General features: G+C 37.8%; 1 protein-coding gene across 4 annotated transcripts in view; it reads right to left on the bottom strand.

Moving 5' to 3' along the window:
* Positions 1-1,276: 1,276 nt before the first annotated feature.
* PRKG1 (protein kinase cGMP-dependent 1) overlaps positions 1,277-17,134 on the bottom strand; it is a 1,159,635-nt gene continuing 1,143,777 nt past the window's right edge. For all 4 annotated transcript variants that reach the window (XM_004583389.2, XM_004583388.3, XM_058671972.1 and 1 more), the window contains 6 exons: positions 11,642-11,783; positions 10,308-10,471; positions 4,347-4,469; positions 4,201-4,263; positions 3,003-3,069; positions 1,277-1,654 (listed from right to left, as the gene is read on the bottom strand). In XM_004583389.2, coding sequence (XP_004583446.2) covers positions 1,556-1,654; positions 3,003-3,069; positions 4,201-4,263; positions 4,347-4,469; positions 10,308-10,471; positions 11,642-11,783 — 658 coding nt within the window. In that variant the 3' untranslated portion in view covers positions 1,277-1,555. The remainder of the gene's footprint in view (positions 1,655-3,002; positions 3,070-4,200; positions 4,264-4,346; positions 4,470-10,307; positions 10,472-11,641; positions 11,784-17,134) is intronic.

Genomic DNA, 17,134 nt, shown 5'->3' with positions numbered 1-17,134 from the left:
ATGAATTTGTCTGCATACATACAGTGCTGTTTGTCCAGGTAAAGCTTCCAAACAGCTCTGTTAACAATGAGGTCATCAGTGGTCAAATGTTCTGCTGGAGGGGACTCAGCCTAACTTGCTGACACTTTACCCCCGGTGAAAAAAGCAAATAAGTTTGATACTTTCCAGTCTAGTCTTTTCTACTTAGTATGAATTTTCCAGATGACAATATTTCTGTTTTTCTGGCTGATCTTTATTTTCTTGAGACATCAGTACCAGTTTTCTGCTTACTTGCTGTTGTGACAAGTGCATGAACTTGGCCAGGTCCTTGTCTTGTTTCCTGATCTTAATAGATAGAATTCTTATCTGGTACAACTTAATAATTCTGACTTTGTGCTTTCTTTTACTTTTTTTTTTTTTTTTTGGTTCAGGCCTAAGACAAGAAGCTAGTTCCAAAAGTTTTGCAATTCCTTTCTCTCTCCACTCAAGAATTGTTATGTGTGAAATCTGACAGAAGTTGGTTTGATAAATTTCGTGGAAATGCTTGAGTCTCTGGCTACACATGTAATGATTAAAATTTGTGTTGTCTGTTTAGACATTGACATTACAGATGAAAGATATACATAGCACCTATAGTTATTTTTTGGATGGGTCTTAATCCCTCCCACCCTACCTATCCCTACTGCATGGGTTTATTTTATAAAAGGGAATATTTTAAACCTCAGTTTGAGGGTTTGTTAGGTAATAAATAAAACCAATTAGCTGCTAGTCATTTAATCTCAGGACCATCTTTAAGCACAATACTTTTTAAAAATATGAAATGGTGTTGTGAATTGCTTTACTAACCACTCTGTCATGCCAATTTATCAAAAAACAAGTATCATGCATTGTTTTTCAATCCTCTGTAAAAACGCATGTTTGCCTGCCATGAGAGGTCTCCGCATACCCCAGAGCAGTTGTGCTTATATCATCAATTTTTAAAATCTGTCAGAAAGAAAAGGTAACATTCAGTCTTGTCATCACTGCTGGGAAAGAAAATCATGAAACTTGTAGCACTGGTTTGACATGAACACTGTGACCAACAGATACGTGGTCCTCTTGAGTACGGTATATACACCAGCTTGCAGTAACAGATCCTGCAACCTTCATTTGAAGAAAGGGAATAGCCCTCTGTACCATGGTAATCTAGCGTACCCAATGTATGACTCTTTCCTCTTGATGGTTCTAACAAGGTACAGACTCCTGCTGGATGTGTTTCCTCCTATAGTCTTTCACAATAGAATCAGACGAAAGCAAGATCATTGCGACAGTAGAAAACATCTCTTTACTGGTGAAAGGCTTTGCTTCAGGACCACCATGTCAACTGCTATTGTAGATTCAAACAGAAAACATGTAAAAAGCACTATTGTCATCTAAGCGATAAGTCCTAATGCCACTGTAGTTACTGGAGCAGCATCAATCAAAGGCATCATGGTGACCCCGAGCACAAATCTTCTCTCTTTCCCTCAGGTTTGCTGGCAGCTGTGTCTCGGAAAAAGCTGACTTCAGCAAGGCAGAAGCAGGTAAGAGAAATACATTAGAAGTCTATGTCCCAGCCTGAGTTGTCGTCAGGCGGCGGTTCGTCGTTGTCCTCAGGGAAGCTATCGAAGTTGCTTGTGTCTGTGGGTGAAGCAACCTGGAAAACGAGAGAATGAAACCTAAAATAGTTCCCTTTCACAACAGGATTGGGAGATGAAATTTTAGAAAGTTTTTACATTTAATTCTTATCCAGTGATTTCTTTTTTAAACAGTGCACTTTGTAATGGGATGATCAGTGATTAAAGAGAGACATGGTTCTTAACCGCTGAAGGTATATTCCAGTGGTAATAAATATTACATGGTTATAAAATTCAGTTGGTGCTATGAAAAAAATGATGCAATACCATGAGAGTATAACAGTGCTCCCGCATAGCCTCTGTGGTGTTGTATTATTTTAAATCTCACAAACCAATGTGTTCAATAAAGATGGAATAATAGATTCCAAGGTCTCAAGATACAGGAGAGCTCCATGCTCTGAAGATGAAGAACAGACCTCAGGAGCGCTGTGGAGGAAGGGCGATGCGGACTGCAGACTGCTTAGGCTGGGGAAGCAGGTAAGAGCCTGGCAACGTTTCTAAGTATTACGCAATTTCATTTCTAAACTTGAACAAAACTCCCATGCATTTACTGAGGCCAGGATCATTCTACAGAGCTTTAGTAAAAGCCCATTTAATACTAGTGTGGCATAAAAGGAGATTCCTGACATATTTAAGTTAGGATAAAGTTGGTATATTTATCTCTTCTACCTTCTTTCTTTTGTTCTAAAAACAAAATTTTATGCCATGCAGTTAACATTCAAATTTTGTGAGACATGGTAATGGCAGTCTTGCTTTGTTGATGAATAAAAAGTACTGACACAAATAGTTTAGAATGGCAAAAGCTTTCTGTACAAAGTAGAGCGCTTTGATAGCCCCAAGGAGAGGACTGACATCAAATGTCCAGGGAGCATGAAATAATTCTTTCCTCCTTGAAATGCCACACATTTTATCAGATGTGGTGCTGCTCAAAAATTAAACGTAGTTTTGAACTAACTGCATTTACAACCACCCCCACCAACAACAACCTGAAGATGGTTAGAGCATCTTTCGGAGCCTGATGGAAGGATGCAAGGACACAATTGTGTCCGGAGTGCTTCTGATTCAAGGGGGAAGGGCAGGGCTGCAGATGGAGCAGCACTGGCCAGGAAAGGAAGCTGCTAAGCTCGCCGCTGCGGAGTTGTTAAACTCCTTGGTGTACACATGTATGAGTTTACCTATTTTAATTACCTTATCTGAGTGAAACTTTTACTATGAAACATGTACAGGAATTATCCCCCACTGCTTGGATTTTAGGATATAACAGTATGTAAACATCATGGTATATAACTTTAGAAATAATTAACAGATTTTTATTATATATGTACCAACAAATGTATCACACAATTACAAGCTGGACCATCTACTTACGCTTGGTATTATAGGAGGTGTCAAGGTGCCTTTTCTTAAACCTTCCCAGTTAAAGCCCTCAAACCACCTAGAAAAGGACAGACGTAAATGGGTAAAGGTGTTTTGCCTTCAGTTAAACTCTTGTCAATACACCGTAACATGTTCTTATGGAGAGAAAGAAGTTACCTATTTTTATGTGAAAATGTTACATACTTAATTTCTAAAGTATAACTGTCAAGTTTAAAACACTAGTTAACAGATAGTATTTTTTCCCTTCTAATTTCAGTCATGATATCTATGTGAACTTGTAACTTCCATTATCATTATAATACACTGAGCATTACAATATGCTTGGCTGAGTGCCTTATAGACTATTTTAAATAGGTAGAATCAAGGCAAGAAAAGTCAGGACAAAGTAGCAACTTTCTATCTCTGTCCCCGATTCAGTGTGCGGTGTTTCATTTCACTGTAGTGGCTTTCCCTTATCCCATCGTCTTTGTTTTTAGTAGGATGAAAATACTTCGTAAACAGGTTGCCAAAACCATACTACTTTTCTGTAAAAATGAGCAGTAAATAGTACAACATGAGGTTAATTTATTTTTGTGAGATCTTAGAAAAGATGCTTCTATCAAATTCATAAAAGACCTTTGAGATACTTATTGGTATTTGTAACCAAGTGCTTTGGACAAGGATGTGAATGTTTGTCTAATCCAAATGGGGCTTTGCTTTAGAACAGCAGGCAATATAGATTAGGCCAGATGTTTAAGGTTGTATGGTTACTTAAAACGATCATACTTCATGCATATTCTCTTGACATGTCGTCCAACTGGACTATGATTGGAAAATATACACCTTGTCTTCATAGAAAATGCAGCACGATAGAGTGGAAGAATTGGGCTTTTCATTTTCTTGTGGTAAGTAGAATCAAATCTTAAATATTTGTTGTTTCTGGTTTGTATTAGAAATAAAATACCAGTCAGTGTGAACTGGGAGCAACTGAATTCAGGAGACTTGTTCTGTGGGACACCATAAGGTCAGGAGATAGGTCTAAATAAAGCTGTAGACACACACTAGAACAGCCTTCCAAAGGCTAACTCGTCTATACTCCATCTTTGAATGAGCCTAAAGACAACCATGTCAGTTGAAGACGATTAACTTCAAAGTGTTTTTCAGGTTTTCTAAACATTAAAATCAATAAGATTTTTTAAAGAGCACTTACTTGTGTTTTTGAATGTCTTTCACTCCATTTTTCAAATTTCCTAATCTTTCTGAAGGGTTGTCCCTAAAAATAACATAATAATATTGTAAGTAATGTAAATTTTCCACAGAGATCCTTTAGAAAAATAAGGTATTTGAAATACTGACCTGCATAGTTTTTTAATTAAATTAGCAGCATTTTTGGCAATCTTCTTTGGAAACTCTATCATGTCAATCCCTCTCAATATGATGTTATAGGTTTTCATAGGATCTGGGCCTGAGAAAGGTGGGCTGAGAGAAGCAAAGACATGACGAGAGAGATTAGTGTACTTTTCTAAATAAGAACATTGATAAAACTTGCTTGGGAGCAGAACCCTGTGGGAGTTTTGCCAAGTCTATCATCTACTCTTCTCCTCACTTCTTTCTACTGGAATGTCTAATCAGTCCTCCCCTCCCAGGTCTCTGGCTGTTTTTGAAGGGGGCACTGATTTACTCACCAAATGCAGCTGGGATGCTGTGCAGCAGCATTAGGATGGGCCATAAGAATAACAGCGCCCCTCCATTGTGTGGCATCGCCACCCTCACTTGCTGGAATCCAGCTCCAACAGTCACCTCTCTGCTTCCCCGAATCACTAAGCATGTTTGCACCTCAGGAAGTACTTATTAGGCCTGGAACCCCTACCTACCTTTATCTGGCAAATCAAGTCTCAGGTTCAGTGTTATTTTGCTTTCCACAAAAGGATTGCTCTGATCCACCTAATACAACTGGTAATAAAAGCTAGTTCAACCTATCTGATATGAACTTCACACCATTGGACTTTGTAACTACCTCTTCCTTTGCACAATTTCTTGTTTATGTTTTCTCTTCCCTTCCAGATGAAGTTATATTCCCCTGCAGTATTAGCAGGGTATAGAGCAATTAATACATGATTAATCAATACTTTCTTGTTAAACAGATGCTTTTACAGAATTATGCTTCTCCTATCATACCCTTCCTGTTCGTCAGTTCTCAGTAGATAACATAAGGTATCGTCTATGCTAGTAAGGATGTTTTGACTTTGTTTGTTTTATACCTGTCTGTCCTTAGAGTGTAGCTTTATGTCAGGGTCAGGAAAGACAGTTCCCTCCTTCAAATTACCCCTAGTTCAAAAGGGGCATTGTAACACAGAACTTCCTTGGAAATGTATTATTCTGTGAATACAGGATTTGTATCACTCTGGCTGAGCAAACAGTTATTGTACTTTTCAGTGACTGCCAGTTTTGAATTTTACCTTAAAACATGGAGACAAATTGCATCTTTAATTTTTGTTAACAATTTAATGCTTTTTGTTTTCTATTCATTTGCTTCTTTCAGAGAACTAAGATAACTAAGAGATGACTCTTATACCTTTTATAATTGTTACAAAGTAGTTTCAGGTTTCATCTTTACTAAAAGAGCAAGCATCAACCAATTGCCCCAAATATCACTAATAGTCAACAATTAATGAACATAATTTTATACATTTCTCTAAGTAGATGGAGGCACACAGAACTCTATATGTATGAATAAATATATATTAAAAAGCCAAATACTGATTTAGTTTTAAGCTAATGGATAAAGTTCAAAGAAATATCATTGAAATGTGACTCACCAATCAAAAATTTAAGTCCTAAATGATTTCTCTAGAACTCAGAGATGCTTTAAGAAATCTAATCAGCTTTTTTTATATTTCAATGATAAACTATCATGACTAATAATGAGAAATCAATATACTTTCAGTTATTTCTATCTTCTCCCTTCCACCTTAACTTTTGTTGGTTTTATTATTATTTTAAAGATTTTATTTGCACTCTGTTAAGAAACCCAAACTTAGATTTCTATCAATCTAAGGCCTAGTTTAGACTTCAAGCTCATCAATCAATCGTTTTGCCAGCTCCTTTATTCTTAATTGCTGTATTACATCTTGTTGTTGACCTGACCATTTACCGGTTTTTGAGATGGGCAAAAATTTTAATTGACACGTTTTAAAGAAAACTTGGTATGTGTGACTTGGTTTACACTCTCTGACTTCCTCCTTCCTTAAGGACTATGTAGTATATGTCTATGGACTACCTTTTGGCATTGCAGGTGCAGTAGAAGGTTGAGAACAATCAGAACTAATCCTCTAACCACTCGAACTTACATCATATGCTTTTAGGATGTTGATATCTGTATGATTATTCTTTATCATCAAATTTAGGAAATTACACTTGGACACAATGTGAATATATTCTGAATCAATTTCCCTATTGTTATTGTGGATCAAAAAACCCCTAACTCAACTCTTTCTGATTTGAGTTTTACCTATTTTCTGGTCCTCTTGAAATATGCTATTCATAGGCATTTGTGTTTTTTCTATATCTTTTTCAAGCATATCTACTACCACCCTGTGTTTGTTTTTATTTGTTATTCTGTTTTATATTTTATATTGCACGACTTTCAGTTCTGTGGTGTTTGGAAACTGTGCTACTTTACTTCTACTGTTAAAGAACACAGGAAATTGTGTTGGAGATTACCCTCTAGAGATCATGATTTCAACATCTTCAAATTAATTATAGGTAAAAATCTATTTCTTTAATTTCTCCCATGAGTTCTTTGATTGCCATTTACTTATGCATCTTATTACTGAAATTAACAAAGCATCTACTTAAACAGATTAAAGTAATAGGAAATCATGTTAATTCAGTAATTATTTAGTGAATATGTGCTTCAGGCATTGAAGACTGTCCTCTAAGATTGAATGCTGAAATCTCCCTTTACCTGCTCAATTCAGTGTCAGTCACCAGAGCAATGCTGTGTGACCAGAATAGATGAACTGAATCTAAACTTAAGTCATTTCCTGAATCAGGAGGGCACCTGTGGATCCTTGAACATAACTAGGAAGAAAGCAGTGGAGGTGTGTGTGGTAGGAGGCTGTGATGGTGAGAGCTTTAGGGACTGAGTCATTTGGGCCTCTTCTGATTGTACTTAAATTGGATCAGCTATCCTGAAGAAGACAACAGGGCAGCTTGGAGGGCAAAGGCGAATGGGAATTCACCAGCTTTCATTAGGACTTCTCTTATAAAAATCTCACCACATGATTTATGTCATTTTGTCTTTTTTTGAGGGGAGAGGAGGGTGGCCACATTCAGGAGGTCATGCGGCTCACAGTGAAGTCCAGTCCTCTTCCTTTGATCTTACAGTTACTGGTCTTCTTTCCCCTGATTGCCTTCAGTTTTCAGGCCTTCCAAGGGAGGATTACACATCTCTAGGGGTCCCCTTTCTCCGCTACTCAGTGGGACTGAAGAAGGTCTCTGGCAAATATTTCTTGCTCTTGGATCCATCCAGTCCTCTAATTGCTACCGCTGCAATTGCTAATCAGTAATAATGCCAGTCAGGATAGTAATTCTTTTGAGTCACAATAATGGTTAAAGGAGGTTTGCCAGCATCATTCCTAGTCCTCTGCCACACTACATAGTGTTTGGAAGGCTGGTATGATAAAACATACCTTGTGACAACCATCCTGCGGGTTTTATTCTAATGTTCCCCCACCTCTGCCCCTGACTGCCACCATCACTTCACTGGGCCAAGGGAGCAAAACTGAATACACTATTTTTACTCTGCAGTCTTTGACAAAAAGTCTTCTCTCTCTTTTTTTTACATTTTTTGAAGTGGGTGCTGATTAAGCTCATTTGTCTTTAATCATGATGAGTATTTTTCATGGTTCTCGAGTGTACTTTAACAAGCTGATGGGAAAAAACAGCTTATTTGCATACAATTTTTGATAGGAGCTGGAGTTGTGCAGCACGTTAAGTTGCTGCTTGTGGTGGCAGCATCCCATATCAGAACACTAATTTGACTGCTGGTTCCTGTGCTTCCAATTCAGTTCCCTGCTAGGGCATCTGGGAAAGCGGGAGCAGTTGGCCCAACCACTTGGACCATTGCCACCCATGTAGGAGATGGAGTTACAGGCTTCTGGTTGGACCAGCCCAGGAAATGGCAGCCAACTGGAGAGTGAACTAGTGGATTGAAGAGCTCTCTATTTTTCTGTCACTCTTCTTTTCAAATAATTTTTTAAAAAATGGAACAATCATTTCTGTAATAACCTCTTTCATTAAGTTTTGAAAGTTATCACAGACGCTCATGTTTTAATTTTTTTTTCCACGACCTTCTTGAGTCCTCATACTTAAGTCCGTAAGATTTTCAGTTTAGGCCAAACTATAAAATTTTGATTTATTATTTCTCTGATGTTCTATAAATTCTATGACCCTGTGGTGTAGACTTTTCTCTTTTAAAATTTGCTATTTCTAGTTTTTATTACATTCCAGTCAGATATTGTGATCTGTGGAATTTCTGCTTTACAAAACAAAGGATTCTTCTCTTAAGGATTTATTACAGTTTAGTGTATTCTAGTTTTAAACATAATTCTAACAAAATTTTTAGATAAACTTCTAAACATATAAAGAATAATGTCATGACTAACATTTTAGCTCAGTTAATTGACTTACACAGCACACTGGGAAGATTAAATTTGCATGTATATACTGAATTCCAACTTCTCTGTTCTACAAATCATCCCAGTATTTGTTCACTGAATCTGCAATACATTTAAAATGGCTTCCTCTGGACAGACTATTGAAAAACTTTGGATTGCATCAGATAATCTGAGATGATCATAGACACTTCAAATGTACCAATGGATTTCCATTTATGGGCGTTTCACAAGCAACATTGTTTTTAGCAATGGTAGCACTACCAGTGGCGGTCAGCATTTACGGAGTGGTTACCACGCATTGGCAGTTCCCTAAGTCTTTCATACATTGTTCCTCTCCTTTTCACATCTTTCTTTCCATTCTCGTTGCCCTTTTCTAGGTCCTCAGCGTCCTACACTTAAATCACGGGAATAACCTTCAAATCAGAATTCCCATTCCTCTTCTAATTTTCCCTACACATAACTTCCAACATGTCACTGATTCCATTACCGAAAAATACTCAATAATTCCCTCTTTATAGGGAATCCGAGCATGCAGTTTCAAGCAGTCACGATCCTTGGAGGTGACTCATACTTTTCTTCCATTACTTTTTTTTTAAATGATTTATCTACGTTTATGGGAAAGTCGGATATACAGAGAGGAGGAGAGACAGAGAGGAAGATCTTCCATCTGCTGATTCACTCCCCAAGTGGCCACAATGGCCGCAGCTGAGCCAATCCAAAGCCAGGAACCAGGAGCCTCTTCCGGGTCTCGCACGTGCATGCAGGGTCCCAAGGCTTTGAGCCGTCCTCGACTGCTTTCACAGGACACAAGCAGGGAGCTGGGTGGGAAGTGGGGCTGCGGGGATTAGAAACGGCACCCAAATGGGATCCTGGCACATTCAAGGTGAGGACTTTAGCCGCTAGGCCACGGCTACCTCGCCGGGTCCCTCCCATTACTTTTTCCATGCACCATGTACACTCAATGGCTTTAAGCCAGACCCTGTGAGGAATTCTCTTTCCATTCTCTTCTGCACCTAGGTTCAACTCATGTTGTACAGCCTAGCTGGTGTCTCACGATCTTACCAGTCTCCCTGAAGGAACCTGTACTCTTCTGGACTCTGCAGATCATACTGCTGTTACTCCTTGCTCTCCCAGGCATATGTTATGATGATGTGTTGTTATTTTTTTTAGGAGTCTGTAGCATGTTCTTACACCTTAAGATATCCTCACTACTTTTTCGGTTGCTGATGATTGTAATATTACAGAGAAAATGTTGAAAGCATCCCCATACCACTTAGATACTACGATTGCTAACTTGTCCTCATCTATGGGAAGTTGATACCGATAGTTGTATCACTTACCTTGCTTCACTTTGGCAAAATCACTAAATTCAGATGTCTGAAACATAAGCACTGCATTTTTCACATTCACATATTATTGCTAATTCATCCTACATAAGAACAAAAACTGACATTTCATTGATTGACCTTCCCTAATTGATTTTGGAGCCTATTTTTATGAATTCCTGGTCATTTGAGACAACAGTGTTACCAAGACGCACTGAAAGCAGCTTTAGGACTATATCATCAGAATAACAACAGTGTGGTTTAGCAGTTATTTGTGGTTTTTCTCGGAAATTCCTTGTAAACATTCATACCTGCCAGTCAGAAGTTCATACATTAGGATTCCCAGTGACCAGTAGTCAGCTGAAATGTCGTGTCCTTTGTTCAGGATAATCTCTGGGGCCACATACTCCGGAGTCCCACAAAAAGTCCATGTTTTCTTTCCAAACCCTATTTTCTTTGCAAAGCCAAAATCAACCTTACAAAGGAAGAAAAACAAGATACTTCAGCCATTTTGGGTTAATATATGACAGGTTACTTTGCTGAAGGACACGGAGAGGAGAAACAAATCAAAGCAAGCCCGTGTTAGAAATGCATCTTCAAACAGAATCATCCATAGTGGAATCAAAGTTCCCCTGCTCAAACTAGTTCTAGAAGAAAAAATAATTTTAAATATTGGGCATAATTTTCACCAGCAACAATACAGGCAACCTTTTCTTTCTGGAAATATCTCTTGCTATTTTGTGTGTGTGTGTGTGTCAACAGGAGCTGTAATGTAATCAACAGCATTTTTGCCTTTCCTAAAAATTAAAAATAAAACTTAGGCCTATTTAGCATCTTTCCAAGGAACCACACAATTTGTTCTGGAGTTGGTGAAGCTGACAATTTTTTCAGATTAATTATTTGAGATGCAACTGTCTTGAAGGCAATGAATATCACAGCTACAAGATCAAATACATTGCTTTTGGTAAACATGCACAGATACAATGAAAATGTATCCTTCATTTTTCTAGAAACATGTTGAGGGGTCCTGGTTGCAGAAAATTTATTTTTTCCCTAAGACAACTGGATTGAATCTACACTAAGTTGCCATTGATTTGATATCTATTTTTTAAAAAGTGTAAAAATTACCAAAGTTTAAATATAGAATAAAGCACTTAATCAAAGGCCACAAAAGTTTATATTTTTAAATAACAGAACTTCCATCTGTAGTAAATCCTAAGAGCTTTTCATTATTTGTGAAATCATTGTAATCTGGGTAATGTTATTATATATAATGCTTATTTTTCATTCATTACTGTTATTTTTACTTTTTAATTTTTCATTATCCAGTTCCTTAGGCTCAGGGATCTCCCCTACCACCCCGCCCACTACTGTTATTCTTAAGTCCAGTATATTAAAATGCTTCAGAGTTTCCCATAATACAGGTATCTACGGTCTGTGATTCACAGAAAGCTGATCAGGAAAATGCAGGTCTATAGGCTCATGCCGGCAAGTATATTTTCCAATGTGTCCTAGATTTCTCTAATTTTTGAAAGTAGTTGACGACTGTAATTCTGAGAGTCTAATTCTAGGGCTTAAAAACTAAAAGGAAAACAGATTTTAATGTTAGGAAATAAACGCAGCTTTATGTGGGACGTGCACTAACCAGTTTCGCATAACCTCGGTGATCTAAGATGAGATTTTCTGGCTTGAGGTCTCGATAAATGATTCCTTTGGAATGCAGATACGCAAAAGCTTCTACCACGCATGCTGTGTAAAATCGGGTTGTAGAGTCTTCAAATGAACCTCTGAAACACAGGAAAAAAGAATAAAAAGCACATAACAAAGTGATCTCTCTAATGAAGTATGGTTTTTTTTTTCCTCATTTAAATATATTCCTGAACCAAAATTTCACCTGGTGACCAATGATTTGCCTTGCTGACTGTCACATCATTACCATTAGAAAGCATTCAAGGACAAGTCAGTTCTCTGGGTAGGCAAGTTCAGCTTCAGAAACATCTGCATAAGAATGCAACAACACACCCGTAGCATGTTCTTAGAGGCTTCCTCCCAGAAGCACACTGCAACCTAAAAGGGCAAAGTCATAGCAGGTAGAAGGGGAATGAGTCTTATGTCACAATTTTCTTCCCAAAGCTAGTTTCCAAAAGAGAGGCTTATTATTATTATTATTTTAATTCACACTCACTCATAGAAGGCTTACTGTCGAATCTATCGAAGTATTCTTGCAAGCTAAATATTCTGAGGATCAAACTTCTGACCTTGAGACGAATTAGATCTACTGGAGATAACTACTGCCTCCTTAAGAGTAAGAATAGCTAAATCTGAGAGAAAATTCGAAGAAAAAAATGTACCTGGAAGGGACATGTGATTAGTAAAATTAATCATGTGCTTGCACTAGAAGTCTTTGCCTCATGTCTCCTTATTAAGTCATCACACCAGCATACTTCAGCCAGTTCATGCGAAATGAGTATTATGAAAAAATTGGAGGAACTTAAGAATAATTTTATCTCTTAATTTCACTTCTCAATTTCTTAATATATTTGGTACATATGTATATATTACTGACTGAAAAACAATAAAGGAAATAAAGAGTGGCATTGAATGTCAGCTGCTTTGTCCTTGGGAAGAATCCTTTAACTGTTTTTTTTTAAACTCCTTAAGATATACAGTATTTGGGGCTGGCATTGTAGCCTAGAAGGTTAAGCTGCTCTTCAGATGTGGGCATCCCATTTGAATACCACTTACTATCTGCATATCTGTTAATTAACCCCAGGAAGGACTCAAAGATAAGTCAAGTGCTTGAGTTTCTTCCACCAACACAGGAGGCCAAGAGAAGTTCCGCACTCCAGGCTCCAGCCTGGCCCAGCCCTGGCGATTGCTTAATTGGGAAATGAACAAGCAGACAAATCTCTTTCTTCCTCATTCATTCATTCTCTCCCTCTCCGCCTCTGTAACTCTGTCTTTCAAATAAGCAAAACTTTATAAATACTGGTTCTTTGCTATTCTCTCAATATACCCAAATAAATAATTCAAGAACATTAATATGAGCTTCAGCCTTTGAGGCAGCTGAGCTACCATGGGAAATGCATGTAGATGCTTTAGGTGATGTGCAACAAATATCAGCCCCAGAACGTATCTTTCATCAGAGTCCCTTTTGACCTCTTTGCCTTATTTTTTTTTTTAAGTATTCATTTGAAAGACAGAGGAAGAGACACAGACATTCATCCACTGTTCACACTCAAATGGCTGCAATAGCTAGGACTGGGCTGAACCGATCCAGGAAGCTGGGGTATATGGGTGCTTGGGCAGTGTTTTGATGGGAGAGCACTGAATACTTTAGCAGGGAGCCGAGTCAGGGTGAGTCAGGAAATCTGGAACTTGAGCCAGTACTCATAAGGGATGCTGGAGTTACAGGTGGTGGTTTAACTCACTACAAACAAGGATGGCCCTACCTGTTCATATTCTGATGGTATTTATTTCATGTTTAAAACTGAAGAGCCAACTTGAACAAACTGGGCAGTGAATATAGCTACATTTGGACAAATTTCATCAGTGAACCTAAAAGCCCTTTTTTCAAACTTTGTGTGTTTCAAAGAGATACAGTCTTCATTTCAATTATTAATTTCCCCTGAGTTGCCATTGAAATAATCAGCTCTTCCCAAAAGAAATATCTTTCTTTTGAAATGCAGTTTCAGGCATGATGATATCGACTGCTCTAGATACCAGAATCTTAACTGTAATTACCCAGATTCTTGAAACTGTTTCCAATAATATCAGAATAAAATAATTGTGAATTTATGAGGGCAAGAGAAAGTCTCTTGGAGAAAAACTGCAATTTGTGGTGTAATTGTCCTCTGACTTGGAGCTATTCTTGAGAAAAAGATAATAAAGCATTGCCTTGAAGATGAGTTCATGGCATATCTCTTACAGTAGGAAAATTACTTATCTTAAAAAGCAGCACCCATATATGCATATATAATTAATATATGATTTTAACAGCACTGAGCCTGCGACTTTAATCCCTTCTCAGTGGAAAGTGTTGCCAAGCAAAACAAAGCAAAGCAATACACAGTAAAACAGTGTAGGAATACATTCTTATTCAGCTCATATTACATGCCTTGTTTAAATCATCAGATTGATTACTTCGTTACTAATCAGAGCTGTGTGTCTGCAATTCGGGTTGTCCTCTATGGATGTTTACAAACTCTTGATTGGTTTTGCAAAATGATTGTTTCTACAGTTGTGACAGAGCAACAGATCTCTGCTTCCTTAACATCTTACTGTTACTGGAAACAAGAGGACAGATGCATTTTTAATGCAAGAAAATTACATACTTACATAAGAGATGCATTTGTTTGGTATCATTCCTTGCAAATGGTGTATTTATATCCTGCAGAAGCTAGTCATAAGCAGGAAGATAGAAACATTCCAACACAAACTCCCATGTATGAGAAGAGACTTAGGAACATGAATGCGAAGCAAGAATCTGGGCTGAGGTCTAGGCTATTCAATTTTGAGCAGCGATCTATCCATCTCTGGGTTTCTGTGCTTGAAAGTGCAAAATGGGGCAGACACAACCATATCATTAGGTTGTTGTGAGGATCCAAGGAATTGATGAGTTCTTAGAATAAACCAGAAGGCAATAAACCATGACCATTGTAATCGAATGCCAGAAAACTCTTGTTTAGTGCACTGTGTCTTTATCTAGGAAAGTATACTAATATAGTACAGGCCTCAAGTTTTGGGACTGGAGGTGAAGAATTTGCAACACTAATTTTCACTGTGAAATGAAGCATTGCTCACTGCCAAGACTGGCTGTTATGAATCAACTCAGAAGAGCCGACTGCGAGTCTCTGTTCTTCTCACTTTCCCTGAACTTCTTAGAAGCATAGAGCCAAAAATGACCCCTTTGTTGCCTGCCAATCAAAAGCCTCTACTTTTTACCATGAAGTGAAGTTACCACAAATCATAATCTTTGAGTGTTTTGACTCTTAATTGCTGTTTTCTTGTTTTGTTTTGTTTCAAAGTTTCTCTGGTCCTGAGTCATTTGGAATTGGGAGAATTTTAGAATGCTAGCTTCAATTTCCTCAACAGACTTGTACCTCATAAATAAATCCATTCAGTTTTAAAATCCTAAAACCTCCTTTCAAGCCTTGCCAAATCAGTACAGGATATGCACACCAACTGTTTACCAGCAATGAAATGGTTCCTAGTAAACACTTGATGTAGGTAATTTGTGGATTTTAAAACAACCAGCTTGAAAGTGGTCAGAAAGGATAACATCAGGGTGGCTAAAAAATGAAAAATTAGGATTAGAATTGAAAATGGCAACGCAAATTTGATCTAAGACAAAATAAATAGGCGGAGAAATGCAAGTGAAAATTCAAGATGAAACTCTAATAAGCTACTATTTTTCTTTGCTTTTCTTCACTTTCAAATAATAGTAATGACAAAACTCACTCTAAAGTTTATGCATGAGGCACTAGATATGTTCAACCATCAGTTTTTCAAGTTATTTTTGAAAGTAAACTTTATCTCATGTGCTTGCCACTTAACTTGATTTTACATTCTGGGTTCTTCAGTGCCAGCAGCCAAGGCTTTCTGAGTGAAATACATTTAATTTTGCTGGGTAGTCATGGGTGGTCATTAGGAAGCAGCCGGCTTTGGGGAGGAGTAGGTGAGGAGAAAACATCAGTGGACCCTGATTTATCTACATTGCTTTTTACCGTTTGCCTCCTTCCTTTCGCTTCTGAGTTTGTGATGCAGAATTGCTCGGTTCACCAAGGTACCTAAGTCCATCAGGAAACCTTTTCTGCAGGGAGAGCTACTTGGTTCCTCCTAAAAATTCATAGATGTTGAGGCTCTCACATGTAGAAGCAGGGAAACCAGGGTGGGTCCTTGGTGTAACAGTTAAGATGAATTTTGGGATGCCTGTATGTGACATCACAGTACTTGGGTTCAAGCCCTGCTTCGCTTCGAATTCCAGCTTTTTTCTGATGCCTGCCTTGCAGGAGGAGATGGTTTAAGTACTTGTGGAGGACGCAATTACCAAACTCCCATTTTGACCTGGTCCAAACCAAATGTGGCAGCCATTTTAGGAATGAACCAGTGCTTGGATAGTATCTCTGTTTCTCTGCCTTTTAAGTAACTAAAATGAACCTCAAAGAAGTGACATGAAACTCAGATCACTGCTCTCGACTAACTTGTTTTTTGCACATGCACTAACTCAGAGCAGCTGATGGCTCAAGTTGCTGGGTCTTTGCTGCCCGTGTGGGAGAGATGGACTGAGTTCCTGGCTTCTGTTGCCCACCTGGCGCAGGCCTTGCCATTGTCATTTGGGGAATGAATTCACTATCTCTTCCTCTGTTTGTCTTCCACATAAAAAATAATAGCAATAGTAATAATTTTTAAAAGTGAGTCACATTAGGATATGCCAGGTATTACTTTGAAAATCATATAAACCATATTGGTTTTATATATCCCAGTATTCCCAGATTCTGTCACAATGGTTGTCAAATAATGGCAGTGTTCAAGTACCCAAAACAATAGTAATGTACTGTAGTCATTCAGTGCAGATGTTGCTGCTTTTTTCTGTTGTGAATATAATGCATTGTCTTCTATGCCCTTTCTAATTTTTTAAGTCAAAACACTAGTGTAATAACACACCATACTGTTGAACGAGTTCCATTTGAACTATGTGAAGAGTCTTCAGAATGTTCATGGAACATGCCTATTATGAAAAACCTATGCATGGATTTCCAGAAAACAATATTAAAATAAACCTCTTTTAAGTCCATTTCCCCTCATGTAAATAAGACCATGGAAATGAAAGATCTGAAAGAGTATGTTGCACAAAATATAAAGGCTCCATGAAAAACATTAGTAATGATAATTTAGATTAATACTTTTTAAAGATCTGTTCTATTTTGGGATATAAACAAAGTAACAAGTGTCAACCAATACATGGCTTCTGGGCACATTTCAGAAATATGTTATGCAATAAAGGAGAAACTAAGGGGCAGGACTAAGACAAATCTGAAGGTGTCAACAGGTACATATTCAAAAATGACTTTGGACTCATCAGGAGATAATTCACAGCAAGTGATCAAAAGATCATCTTAGGAAAGCTTTTTTGGTT

The sequence above is a fragment of the Ochotona princeps genome, chromosome 13 (assembly GCF_030435755.1).
Source record: "Ochotona princeps isolate mOchPri1 chromosome 13, mOchPri1.hap1, whole genome shotgun sequence".
Taxonomy (NCBI): Eukaryota; Metazoa; Chordata; class Mammalia; order Lagomorpha; family Ochotonidae; genus Ochotona; species Ochotona princeps.
Note: the sequence above shows the minus strand (reverse complement) of the source record. Positions and strands in the feature narration are given on the sequence as shown.